Source organism: Musa acuminata, chromosome BXJ2-1 (genome assembly GCF_036884655.1).
Source record: "Musa acuminata AAA Group cultivar baxijiao chromosome BXJ2-1, Cavendish_Baxijiao_AAA, whole genome shotgun sequence".
NCBI lineage: Eukaryota > Viridiplantae > Streptophyta > Magnoliopsida > Zingiberales > Musaceae > Musa > Musa acuminata.
This window is the reverse complement of record NC_088338.1, coordinates 12,766,940-12,781,268: the sequence shown is the minus strand read 5'-3', so window position 1 is coordinate 12,781,268 and position 14,329 is coordinate 12,766,940. Positions and strand designations below refer to the sequence as shown.

The window sequence follows — 14,329 nt, the reverse complement described above, 5'->3', positions numbered from 1 at the left end:
CATGATATCATCAACTATTTATCTAAAAATAAAATATTAAAAAATTGATTGTGAAAGTACAACATAGAGCCTCTAATAAGATTAATATAATTAAAAAAAGTATCTTCACTTTGGCATGCAAAGTGAGCGCTCTACCCCCATGCTGTCCTCTATATATGATAGCATCTTCTATTTATCTAACAATAAAATATTAAAAAATTAATTATAAAAATATAACATTGAGATCAAATGATTAGAATATCAATAACATAGTAGATATTGTATAAGATTTAAAATATTTTTAAACTTAAAAAATTATATGATTAGATCAAATTAATATATATGGAAGTGTAGAGAATCGAACCACTTGCCTCTCGCATGCAAAGCAAGCAATCTACCATATAAGTTACACCCCCATGCTATTATTTATATATAATATCATCTTCCATTTATCTAAAAATAAAATATTAAAAAATTAATTATAAAAATATAATATTTATATCAAATGATTAGAATATTAGTAAATTATATATATTATATAAGATTTAAAATATTTTTAAACTTAAAATATTATATGATTAAAACAAATTAACATATATACATGGAGGTGCGAGGAATCAAGCGCTCTACTATATGAGCTACACCCACGTGGTATCATTTATTTGTTACAACATTGAGCGCTCTACCCCCATGTTGTCCCCTATATATGACATCATCTTCTATTTATCTAAAAATAAAATATTAAACAATTAATTTTAAAAATACAACATTGAGATCAAATGATTAGAATATCAGTAACATTTTAGATATTATATAGGATTTAAAATATTTTTAACTTAAAATATTATATGATTAGAACAAATTAAAATATATACATGGAGGTGTAGGGAATCGAACCCCATGCCTCTCGCATGCAAAGCGAGCGCTCTACTATATGAGCTACACCCCCATACTATTATTTACTTGTGACATCATCTTTCATTTATCTAAAAATAAAATATAAAAAAATTTATTCGAAAAGTACAACAGCGCTCTACCCCTGTTCTATTTATGATATCATCTTCTATTTATCTAAACATAAAATATTAAAAATTTGATTATGAAAGTACAACATAGAGCCTCTAACGAGATTAATATAATTAAAAAGATATCTTCACTTTGGCATGCAAAGCGAGCGCTCTATGATGTCCTCTATATATGATAGCATCTTCTATTTATCTAAAATAAAATATTAAAAAATTAATTATAAAAGTACAACATTGAGATCAAATTATTAGAATATCAAGATATTTTATAAGATTTAAAATATTTTTAAACTTAAAAATTTATATGATTAGAACAAATTAACATATGTGTAGGTGCAGGAAATCGAACCTCATACCTTTCACATGCAAAACAAGCACTCTACCATATAAGCTACACTCCCGTATTATTAATTATGTATGACATCATTTTTTATTTATCTACAACTAAAATATAAAAAATTGATTGAGAAAGCACAAAGCACTCTACCATATAAGCTACACCCGCATGCTATTATTTATGTATGACATCATCTTTTATTTATCTGAAAATAAAATATAAAAAAATTTATTGGGAAAGCACAACAACGCTCTACCCCATGCTGTTCTATTTATGATATCATCTTCTATTTATATAAAAATAAAAAATTAAAAAATTAATTATGAAAGTACAACATAGAGCCTCTAATGAGATTAATATAATTAAAAAGATATCTTCATATTGTCCTCTATATATGATAGCATCTTCTATTTATCAAAAAATAAAATATTAAAAAATTAATTATAAAAGTACAATATTGAGATCAAATGATTAGAATATCAATAACATTGTAGATATTGTATAAGATTTAAAATATTTTTAAACTTAAAAAAATATATGAATAGATCAAATTAACATAAATGAAGGTATAAGAAATCGAACCCTGTGCCTCTCACATGCAAAGCAAGTCCTCTACCATATAAACTACACCCCTATACTATTATTTATGTATGATATCATTTTTTATTTATCTAAAAATAAAATATAAAAAAATTCATTGAGAAAGAACAACATCGAGCGCTCTACCCCCATGATGTCCTCTATATATGACATCATCTTCTATTTATCTAAAAATAAAATATTAAAAATTGATTATGAAAATACAACATTGATATCAAATGATTAGAATATCAGTAAAATTATATATATATTATATAGGATTTAAAATATTTTTAAACTTAAAATATTGTATGCTTAGAACAAATTAACACATACATGGAGGTGCGGGGAATCGAGCGCTCCACCATATGAGCTACACCCACATGTTATCATTTATTTGTGACATTATCTTTCATTTATCTAAAAATAAAATATAAAAAAATTCATTAGGAAAGTATAACATCGAGCGCTCTACCCTCATGTTGTCCTCTATATATGACATCATCTTCTATTTACCTAAAAATAAAATGTTAAAAAATTAATTGTGAAAATATAATATTGAGATCAAATGATTAGAATATCAATAAAATTTTAGATATTATATAGGATTTAAAATATTTTTAAACTTAAAATATTGTATGATTAGAATAAATTAAAACTTATACATGGAGGTGTAGGGAATCGAACCTCGTACATGCAAAGCGAATGCTCTACAATATGAGCTACACCCCCATTACCCCCATTTTATTATTCAAGTGTGACATCATCTTTCATTTATCTAAAAATAAAATATAAAAAAAATTATTGAGAAAGTACAATAACGCTCTACCCTCATGCTGTTCTTAATATCATCTTTTATTTATATAAAAATAAAATATTAAAAAATTAATTGTGAAAGTAAAACATAGAGCCTCTAACTAAGATTAATATAATTAAAAATGTATCTTCACTTTGGCATGCAAAGCGCTCTACCCCCATGCTATCCTCTATATATGATATTATTTTCTATTTATTTAAAAATAAAATGTTAAAAAATTGATTATGAATGTAAGATCAAATGATTAGAATATCAATAACATTATAGATATTATATAGGATTTAAAATATTTTTAAACTTAAAAAATTGTATGATTAGATCAAATTAATATATGTAGAGGTGCAGGAAATTGAAACCCATATCTCTCGCATGCAAAGCAAACACTCTACCATATATGCTACACCCCCATACTATCATTCATGTATGTCATTATCTTCTATTTATCTAAAAATAAAATATAAAAAGTACTAGCTACACCCTCATGGTATCATTTATGTGTGACATCATCTTTTATTTATCTAAAAATAAAATATAAAAAAATTATTAAAAAAATACAACATCGAACACTCTACCCCCATGCTATCCTATATATATGACATCATCTTCTATTTATCTAAAAATAAAATATTAAAAATTTGATTATGAAAGTATAACATTAAGATCAAATGATTAGAATATCTATAATGTACATTATAGACATTATATAAGATTTAAAATATTTTTAAACATAAAATATTATATGACTAATTAAATTAACATACATGGAGGTACAGGAAATCAAACCCAGTGCCTCCCGCATGCCTCTCGCATGCAAAGCAGCAAAGCGAGTGAATTAAATGCTAGGAATCAGTGTTTTTTCTTATCAGTTATTCGTTCTGCGATAGAACATTCTTTACAGACAGAAACTTTTGGCAGAAATTGAGGAATGCTTTACCCTTTGGGCTCTATGAATCAATAAATGCCGAAAGAATGATTTAACTCCTTGGAGCCTTCAACCACAGAAGTGGCCTTCGTTTTATTCGATAAGCCACCATTGTCAACCCCAAACTGAGCAGCAGCTCTTGCTCTTAGATCTTCTATTGTTTCTCTCTTTTGCTCGCTGGAGGACACAAGGAACAAAAAGTAAAACGTTGGCCAAGCTTCAAAGGCAATGAATTCACACGTATATGTATACATGACATACATAACAACCGTGAAGGAAATTACCAGATGACTAGAGATGCGTGCTTGAAAGATTCTCCAATGCATTTTGGGCCTCTTGCTCAGTAGCATCCTAGAAGAATGCATAGCCCTTGTCATGACCCCGAACTTCACTGGAGTATGGAATCATGTAATTTCATCCAAGTCATTCTTATATCCTAAAACATATTTTATGTAGTGGAAATATCTACTAAAGATTGTCACCAATAGTCAAACTGATATCCCCATTATCAACAAAGATTTTTGAGAACAAAGAAACACAATACCATGTAAGACAACAGTTGAATACATAACAGTACCTGACCAAATGGACTGAACAGCTGCTTTAGATCCTTTTCGGTTGCCTCAAATGCAAAAACATTTTTTTACGATCGATGTTGTTGAGCTCTTAATCTTCTTGTCTTTTTTAGGAACCTGTCTGGCTTTCTTGGAAGGACAAAGTTGCAATATAAGAGAATGACCATCCAGAACAGTTCCCTGCAGTGTAAAGTATAAAGAGCTATTCTTAGACTACAGTTCAACAAGAGAAGTAATTCAATCTGTGTAAGTTTCTCTGTTGAGCATGCCCAAATAGCAGCTGGTATTTTACCTGTAAATCCTTACGCACACTGGTTGCTGTTTCCACAGAATCGAATTCAACAAATCCAAAACCAATGGAAACATCCTTTCCATTTTTTGGTGCTTTTTTACCTAAAACAACAGTAAGAACATTTGAAAAAAAGAATAAAGAGAAGAAAACTCACAATCCAATCAAGAATGTACCTTTACGCTTTTTATTGTCCCATCCTTCATTTTATCACTAAAATGTTTCTTCAAAGAGTCATCAATTGCCTGGAAATTCAGGTTCTTGAAAAATAGTGATCGTGACTAGATAACAAGAACAAAAGTAAAAAATAAAGACTTGGAATCTCAATCACAATAGACCGGTTTCATGGAACTGGAGGATCACAAATAACTTGATTATGTCTATTAGGCGAGGTCTCGGACGCAGCATGGTGGATGGTACATCAACTTTGATTTCTACATATCCTTGGATCGATGGTATTCCAATAAGCAAGCGGCCGACTTTTGTAAACGCTGATTTGATGTCGAATTTGCAGATGGTTTCAGATCTGTTATTAAATGGGTTTTGGGATTTCTTGCTTTCATCAAACTGTTTTCATCCCCTCCTGATCGATAGAATTCTTTGTATTGATATTTCTAGCAGCCCTGGTCATTGACCGCTGAGTATGGGCTCTTACTCCAAGTAGTGAAGCTTTGGTTAATAGTGCTGACAGTTTGTTGAGAGAGGGAGCCCCATCCATGGATGCATCTTGGTCTGGTCAGACAGCACTTTGGCATATTTACATGTTTATCCCAAAATAAAAATTTTCTTATGGAATAGACTGCCTACCTCAGATTACATAGCTATGTACAGGAATAATGGAATATAGTGGCTGCCACTATTGACTTCCTGAAACCTATCCAGCGCCTTGAGAGGAATGTTCAGATATTTCCATTGAGGGGACACATGAATTTGTGATACTTTGTGATGGCTCTTTTTCTTCCTATAATACAGGTTTGGGATTCATCATCAAAACCAAGGACGGCAGACTTCTAGCAGCTGGATTTGAGGGATGCAAGGTGCAAGACCCCAAACAAACTGAGGGCAGAGCTATTTTGAAGGCTCTGGAGAGAGCCCAAATGCAAGGATGGAAGAATATAATTTTTGTACAGATTCCAATGAATGGATCAATTTTGTAGGGAACTGTAGGAGGGTGCCCTGGCACCTTTACAGTCTCCTTAGTGATAAGTGAACTTGGCCAGGGAAGTCAATGTGATTGACTTTCAACACATACGTTGAGCCTATAAAGACTCGACCCATAGACTAGCTAACTGGGGAAGGGTGGTTAACTGTGGAGTCTTCTGGGAAAGCAATTTTGATCCGCGAACAATACCGTTGCCTTTGCTCACTGAGCAGTTTGAATTTTAAATGAATTTATGTTTTCCTTTTCCAAAAAAAATTATTTGCATGTATCCATGTAAGAATTGTTATAGTAGCTGAGGCGTCTTCAGCTTCCCTCTCAGTTCGGAACCCAATAAATGTGAATTGCCTTCTCTTTCCATCTCTAACAGAAACAAGTTTAACATATAGATCCCAAAGGCATAAAAATTACTATACAAATAAAAAATGTCATCTCAGAAGAAAATGATATATATTTTTTCTGTTTCTTGGTTTTAAACTGGCCACCAGGCAAATCATTAAGTGACAAATAAACAAACAAGTGAATCGAATTAGGTTCTTGATCCACTCAGTAAAATGATGAGATATTTAAATTAATGAATGAAGGCCAGAACAAAATGACTAATCTCCCAATAATGAATGAAAGCCAGAGAAGAACATTCAAATTAGAAAAACTAAACCCTACCAATATAGTGTTTCATAAGCACGCACTGAATGAAGGAAACTATCTAGGGCGAGAAAATATTTTCCCACTTATTAAACTTGCCTAATGAGCAGGTAATTCTAGCTAAGAAAGAAAAATGCGTTGATCCCGTGAAGAAAAGATGGGACCTTTATAACGGCACAAATTCGCTACTCCTCGAATATATAGTTGGAGCTTATCAAAGCTCAATGAACAGAAATATTTCCAAGGAAGCATACATAAACGACGCAACTACCAATATAGAGTGCTTCATAGGGCAACAGAGCAATTCATTCAATCTCTTACTTAAGCGCGCATAAGCTTGGCATCGGTGACCTCCCCCTTCTGAGAGAAGAATTCACGAAGGCGGTCCTCGTTGACGTACTTGGGAAAATTCTTGACACAGAGCCGAGACCTGGAGACGAATTGGAAGCGAACTAATCAGAGCAAGGAGAGAGGCAAAGAACTAGGGAAAGAGTGGAGGAGCAAGCCACTCACATCGTAGACATCGATCGAGAACGCGAGAAAGGGGGAGTTTTTCTTCGAAAGGACGGGGCAAGCGGGCGTGTGATAGAGACGACTCGACGTGCAGACACGAGAAAGGGGGCTGATGTAGGGTTTTCGCAGGGCTTCTGTTGGAGAAAACTCGCACCCCCTTTGATCGTGATCTAACGCGGGCACGTGCTTTTACGAATCTTAAAAGCGCTCCTACATGGGGAGGCCAGTTGCGCGGTTGGTGTCACACACAACTCGGGTTAGCTCAAGTTCACTTCGGGTCAATTAAGGACAGACTCTTATCCGATCATTAAAGCAGCGTAAACGTTCTTGAGTTCAGGTCAAGTACTTAACATAAAAAAACAATTCATTTATTTAATTTAAGTAAATAAAAAACACAACAAGATTTACCCAGAAAAATCTTATGACCCCCTTTTTTTTATTTAGTTTTTCCCATTTGATTGCTCAAATAAACGAAGGAATAAAGATATAAATGAAACCATCGATTGACAGAAGGCTAATGATACATGGGGGGAAAAACACTCGATTTAAACCAAGGTTTTTTTTTTCTGATATCATCCAAATAAAGATGCATAAAGAGGATTTTCTTTAGAAAAAAAGATGACCTTGTATCAATTTACTAGAAAACAAGATGATTTGATCTTTCTAAATTCTAAAGCAGGAAGGAAACAGGAGATAAAGTTTTGCTTTTACCCCTTCCACTAACATCAGAAGTTTCTCTGCAAAGTGGGAAGATATTTGCATGTATCTGATGCAACAACTGAGTCTACTGATTCACAAATTAAATCTAGCTACTTCCAACGCCAGCATATGAAGTCTGACGACCACAAAATAACACTATCAATTACTAAACAATTTAAACGATTGGACCTGCTTAGAAGAGAAGACAATGAAACTAGTATTTACTGGTAAGATTTTAGATATTGATAAAATACAGCTTCGGTAACCTATCAGACCGATACAATACCAGATACCAATATACTGGCCAATTTATCGACCCGATACCAGTGGAAACAGAAGAAGATAGATAGCAAATCATATCATTGGTACATACATTATCAACTGGCACTGGAGACCTTGCTTTGTTAGCGCATCATGTTCTTCAGCCTCCATTCAACAAATTTCATAGCCCACAAGATAAAGAAAGATGAAAATCAAATATTTATAAGTCCAAACTGCATGGTATATTCACTGGCAATTTTCTATCAGGGACTTGATACGTTGGTGAACTGGAATAATATATGCTCTGTCCAATCTTCTGCTTCCATCTACTCCTCACATTTAACCGTCTGATCTTCCAAATTACTGCTAACTTGGGCATATTATGCACATAATGGAGTTTCAAAGCTTTAATGGCAATGAACTGTGCACCATAAATCAAGATAAGCTCGCGGCTCCAGGAACATGTGCTTAACAGAGCTGGAACTCACAACCTCGCTGATAAATCTCATACAGCATGATACAATTTGTACAAGTCAAAACAATATCCTTTCCTGATATAGCTCCAATGCCTGGATGACCTTTTTGAGGAATAGCTTTCGATGCAACCGATACCTGCAAGAATAAGACAAAGTGTGTTAATTTTACTTGAAGATCTCCAAAAGCTGGTATCAATTACAAAAAGATTGGCTGGTTGAGGAATGTACTTTATGGCAGCTTCACATGTTCTACTAGCATCAGGGTTCGAATCTGAAAAGTCCGAAGGTGGAATAAGAGAGGAAAAGATAGAATTCAGCACCGTATGTTTCACGTGATCAAAAGAAGACACAAATGGTGCACTACAAGGAAACTGAAAACTTACCCAATATTTGCCAATCCTGTTCTAATGTAGTTGGAAATTCCAATAACAATCGATAGCAGTCTTCTTGCAGTTCCCGTGCAGATCTCCTTTCTGTGCTTGGGACTGGAGGTACATCTCCATCAGACCATGTAGGCAATGTCCGTGCAGCTGCAATGACTGCTCCATCAACAAACTTATTGTCTTCTTCACTAGATAAGAGGCCTACAAACAAGAGCAGTATATGACAACAAAAAGACTAGGAGGCTACTAGAACATCCAGAAAGTGATAAACTCAAATCATCAAAGAGATTTGGGGGATTTTTTTGTCCTCACTGTTGTGATAGAATTCTTCTGGCAATCCTGAGATGTTGAAGACTGACAAGTAAGAATCCAAGTGAATTTTCGCATTGCTTGAAAAATTTATGACATCCCAAGGATTCTGTAGAACTTTCAAGGAAATCAGAGAAAACTCGAGATGGAACTACCCCAGGGAAACTTAGAACATCTTCAAACAAGGAAACATGTACAAGAACAAATAAATTACCTTATATATTTATGCAAATATTTAAACACATCAAGAACCATAAAAAGACAACTTTGAACTATATAAAACAGCTTTTTAATTGGTTCGAGGAAGAACCTATATTAACATCTGTTTCAGTTCATATTAGCTGACCTATATAGATTTGCAGGTCACAAGTCTAACATGGTTATCTTTTTTTCCAGTGAATGTCAGAATACATGACTATAATTGCAGCCTATTTAAAGTTGAGAGCCTTGCTTAAATCGGGAAGAAAACCAACATATGGCATACACCTCCAGATGATATATGCATCACAACACATTTCATTTCAAGTTTAGACATCCTTATTCTGTTCTTAATACTCACAATGTCACAAAAAATTTCTTTGTATCTGGTGTATGTAATGTCTTCTAGTAATAAGTATCATTTCATAATCAATATTGATCATAACAAACTCAACATGTTAACAAATCAGGAAGTTAAGAATCTTGCATTCACCCAGAACATACCAATCTAGCTTAGCATGAAAAGCCTGAGGCAGCATTTCTTAGACCAATTAAGTGACCAGCTATATGACAAGTTTTCTCGAAGTTGGATAAGGTAGAGTTTGTCATGTTTCGTTACAAATCAATGTTTATCGATCATGACATGCAGTTCATATCATCAAGAGGCACTATGATCTTATACATTTAACTCTAAATATGCTTAAAGATTACTATCTCCTGCCAAATATTTGCCAAATTACTTGCTCAAGGAAGTAAATCACACTTATGTTTAGATAATTTTGACATTAGCAATCCGTGAGATCTTTGGCTGGCTTCTACATAACCACAAAAAGAGTCGGAAGGGAAAGGCTAAAAATACATAGTTAAGATGGATGGTTATCAGCTACTTTGATACAGTTAATCTTGATTACTAATCACAGCATGCACAACACCATGGTAACTTGTGCTGCACGTGTTAGTGCAAGATCCTGATTCCTGCATATTCCACATCATTCTACGATTACATATATCCTTTGCTAATCATTATGACCTCATCTGGTTATGATAATTCTATTGTGGTATATGCATGCATGAGCTTTCTAGATGGTTGCTTGCTTATTTAATTTTTGCAGGTTGCTCATCTAGTTTAATTGTAAGGTGTAATATTTCGGCCACACCTGTATGTATGGGGCAATGTTTACTGGTTCGGGCATGAATTAGAACATGAACCAGGGATTTTAACCCAAACCGGCTTTTTTACTCTCTCTCCCTATATATATATACACACACACACCCGAGAAAGACCACTCTAGCCATCTACCTCACCTCACGTAAGGCACTACCTGCTACACACCACTGGCTGACCGACTTGTCTAGTATTTCTCCTCTTTTTCCTTCACCTTCTTTGCCTCCTCCTCATTCCTCTTCCTTTCCTTCTCTTCCTCCTCCCTCCTCATTGCAATTGGTGTATCATACGCTGGTATGCTAGTATATACTAGGTTGATACCAGTCTGAATAGCGACTATTAGACAGCAGTGATTGAAAAAGGCGCTCGGGCGCTCGCCTAGGCGCTCGGGCGAGGCGAGGCCCGAGCGCCTCGCTAATGTCCCAGGCGGCGCGCTTCAAACAGGCGCCGCCTGGGCGCTCTCCCGAGCCCAGGCGCTGGGCGCTTCGGGCGAGCGCCTGGGTAAACCAAGGCGACCAAACCAGAATTTTAGGTCTGGTTCGGTCCTGGTTCGGTTGTTAGTTGGTTCAATCGAACCAACTAAACCGATATAACCCCAACCCTAACCCTTACCCAACCCTAACCTGTTGCCGCTGCCGATCCCGATCGCGATCTCGCTGCTCGTCGCTCCTGCTCCCGCTGCCGCTGCTCGCCGTTGTCGTTGCTCGCGCCTCCCGCGAGCCTTCCCGCTGCTCGCGCCTCCCGCGAGCCCTCTCGCTGCTCGCGCCTCCTGCGAGCCCTCCCGCGAGCCTTCTCGCTGCTCGCGCCTCCCTCGAGCCCTCCCGCTGCTTGCGCCTCCCGCGAGCCCTCCCGCTGCTCGTGCCTTCCGCTCCCTTTCCCGCTGCCGCTGCCGTCGCTCGCCGCTGCTGTTGCCGCCGCTCGCCGCTGCTTCCTCGTTTCTCCATCAGGCTCAGTATACAGTATACTCTTAATATTAAGTTTATTTGAATTTTGAAATGATTAATTTTCTGTTAATAGATTAATAATATATTATTTTGATTTTAATGTTGTTAATTTTTATTTATTTGAAATTATTAATTATATTATATATTTTTATATTTTAGCGCCTCGCTTCGCTCGGGCGAGCGCCCCTTGAGCGTTTGTGGACCTTGGCGCCTAGCGCTTTTTAAATCACTGGTAGATAGTCCAGTAAAAATATTAAAACCATGATTGCAACTGTACATATGTGTACTATAGAATTTTTGGCTAGCTTGCTAACTGCAGGTTCCATATTTTCTTACTTTCTTGATGAACAAATAATGCAAATAAAAGTGTTTATAAGCCTTGATCTAACTCTTTCCAATAGAACATCTCTTAATTTGTTGAAGATTAGATCCTGTTTAGCATCTACCTAACATCAATCAGCTAAAAGCACTTAATCAACATTGCCTAACACCAATAAGCTCAAATAGCAATAGTCAATGTAAAATAATATAACTAGTACCGTTGGTGATGAAAAGCCATATCTTTCCATGTAGATGTTATTCTTCTGTCCACTCATATAATTGATAGTCATCTGTCGATACATGAGATAATTAACGAAGTAATCAGCAATCCGAATTACAACAGAAGTATACAGTTTTGGTATTCCATTAAATGTCATAACCAATTAAATGTCTCTATATGATAGGAAACAAGAAAAGCTAATTTTTTCCTGTCATGAACTGACAAATGAATACACACCCATAGAATCCAGCATCAAATTTATCTATGCAGAAACATGAGGATGCAGATTTAATTGATATCATCATCTCATCAATTTTCTAGATAGATTATAACAAAAGCATCATAGGAGTGGACACCGTTACTTAAATTATTTCCTAAAACTGTTTATAGTTACTTCGTGAACTCTCATGTTCTGTAGACTAATATACTACGATATGACCTCAATAAGTAATTTCTTTGTGTTTTTAAATGGGTCTAAGGAAATATAAAACTCCCTAAGACTAAGATGTTATTATATAATTATAATTGGTAGATTGAAAAACCCAGGCTTCAACATTCAGAATGTTTAACAAATTGGAAGGAACATAACAGGAAAGCATTTGAAGGGAAGACTGGAACTATTTTGCAAATCTGCAAGGCACCTCCAGTTTATTTCTAGATGGATTACTACAAGCAAATTCATAGATGAGGCTTATAATCTGGCAATTTTTTAAATATAGGCTTTTATCTTAAAACAGGATGAGGCTTATGCAAATCTAAAATCGTGGAAAAACAGGATATCAGCCTGTTCTTTATCACCTGTCTTTCACTTTTAACCAGCCTTATTCTTTGCAACTCTTGAAGTCTTGATAAATTGATGGGATAATAACCACATCATTCTCTCAAAATAAAATAACTAATAAATTAAAAGAAGACATATTCATGTAATAGAAATACACATAAACCACTAGGATGTGTACACCAAACCCAGACCTTTAATCTACCCAAACCTCACAAGTTAAAGGATTATGGATGAGGGGCTTCTCGAGTGGTTTGATTTTGGTGAGATGGTTTAGGGATCAATTTTGACATTTTACAACCAGAATGTACCTGATTAAACAGGTTTGATAAAGATTTGCCACATTGTCACGGACAAAGTTCTAAACAGGATGTTTGATGTAATACGTGTGTATGTCCGTGTCTTTCTGTTTGTTCATGCTTTGCACAGCATGTAGAGGGACGGCCGAAGGTTTAATAGTCTCATTTTAGTTGGGTTTGGTGGCCGCTTTAGGCTTGTAAATAAAGGTTGTGTCATGTGGGCACTTGTGAGAGATTTTCGGTCTGTAATGGATCATTTTGATCATTTGTTGTGCAACTGTTCAGAGCTTGTAAAGTCTGTTTGTAATTTGCATTATCTATGAAGTGTTTTCAGAAATGTTTGCTTGTGGATCCCGAGTGAGGCGTTTTCTCTAACCCGTTTTCTCGTTTGTAGATCCTAAGGGACTATGGGAGGCTTCGGGGAGACTGACCCTTGCGGACGGACACGCAAGATTACCGCACGACTTAGGCAAAACCAGCTAAGTTCGTGACAACATGGATCTGCTGGACCCATAAGCAACCAGACACACACAATGGAAACCTCAAAAATAGCTTTTTCTTAAAAGAACAGAATCACCTAGATACTACCATCACCTTGAACTTTGGTACTAACAGTTGTCATTATTTCACCCTTCATTCTTCTCAGCCTCATTATACTTAAATATATCAACATCTGGAGCAGTTAAAAGCAATCTAATGATTTGAGTGTCAAATGCATAATCATGGTTTTTAATTTCGATGTGTACTTCCTAGTACGGGTGGTGAGATGGTTTAGAGATCAATTTTGACTTTTTGCAACCAGAATGTACCTGATTAAACAGGTTTGATAAGGATTTGCCACATGGATCTGCTAGACCCATAAGCAACCAGACACACACAATGGAAACCTCAGAAATAGCTTTTTCTTAAAAGAACAGAATCACCTAGATACTACCATCACCTTGAACTTTGGTACTAACAGTTGTCATTATTTCACCCTTCATTCTTCTCAGCCTCATTATGCTTAAATATATCAACATCTGGAGAAGTTAAAAGCAATCTAATAATTTGAGTGTCAAATGCATAACCATGGTTTTTAATTTCGATGTGTACCGCCCTGTCACGGACAAACTTCTCAACAAGACGTTGGATGTAATGCTTATGTGTGTCCGTGTCTTTTGGCATGTTCATGCCCTGTACAGAATGTAAAGGGGCGGCCGAAGGCTTATAAGTCCCATTTTAGTTGGGTTGGTGGCCTCTTTAGGCTTGTAAATAAAGGTTGTGTCATGTGGACACGTGAGAGAGCTTTTCGGTCTGTAATGGACCATTTTACCCTTTGTTGTGCCACTGTTCAGAGCTTGTAAAGTCTGTTTGTAATTTGCATTGTCTATGAAGTGTTTTTCGGACATGTTTGCTTGTGGATCCCGATTGAGGCGTTCTCTCTTACCTGTTCTCTC

The 14,329-nt window shown here is 35.6% G+C and overlaps 1 protein-coding gene and 1 long non-coding RNA gene across 7 annotated transcripts in view; both read right to left on the bottom strand.

Annotated features, from left to right (window-relative positions):
- Positions 1–3,574: 3,574 nt before the first annotated feature.
- Positions 3,575–6,992, bottom strand: LOC103998020 (uncharacterized). Of its 2 annotated transcripts, XR_010481754.1 has the most exons (7): positions 6,841–6,992; positions 6,649–6,757; positions 4,700–4,768; positions 4,527–4,627; positions 4,237–4,414; positions 3,944–4,050; positions 3,575–3,836 (listed from the first exon to the last, which is right to left on the bottom strand). It is a non-coding gene; the product is annotated as an uncharacterized LOC103998020 (long non-coding RNA). The 2 variants fall into 2 exon arrangements; XR_010481753.1 differs by having other exon boundaries at positions 4,700–6,757.
- Positions 6,993–7,748: 756 nt separating this feature from the next.
- Positions 7,749–14,329, bottom strand: part of LOC135580820 (protein PLASTID TRANSCRIPTIONALLY ACTIVE 14-like) — a 37,791-nt gene continuing 31,210 nt past the window's right edge. For 3 of the 5 annotated variants that reach the window (XM_065093536.1, XM_065093537.1, XM_009419412.3), the window contains 5 exons: positions 11,815–11,886; positions 8,972–9,077; positions 8,660–8,860; positions 8,505–8,547; positions 7,749–8,412 (listed from right to left, as the gene is read on the bottom strand). In XM_065093536.1, the coding sequence (XP_064949608.1) occupies positions 8,334–8,412; positions 8,505–8,547; positions 8,660–8,860; positions 8,972–9,077; positions 11,815–11,886 (501 nt within the window). In that variant the 3' untranslated portion in view covers positions 7,749–8,333. The remainder of the gene's footprint in view (positions 8,413–8,504; positions 8,548–8,659; positions 8,861–8,971; positions 9,078–11,814; positions 11,887–14,329) is intronic. The other 2 variants (XM_065093538.1, XM_065093539.1) reach the window with 1 other exon arrangement.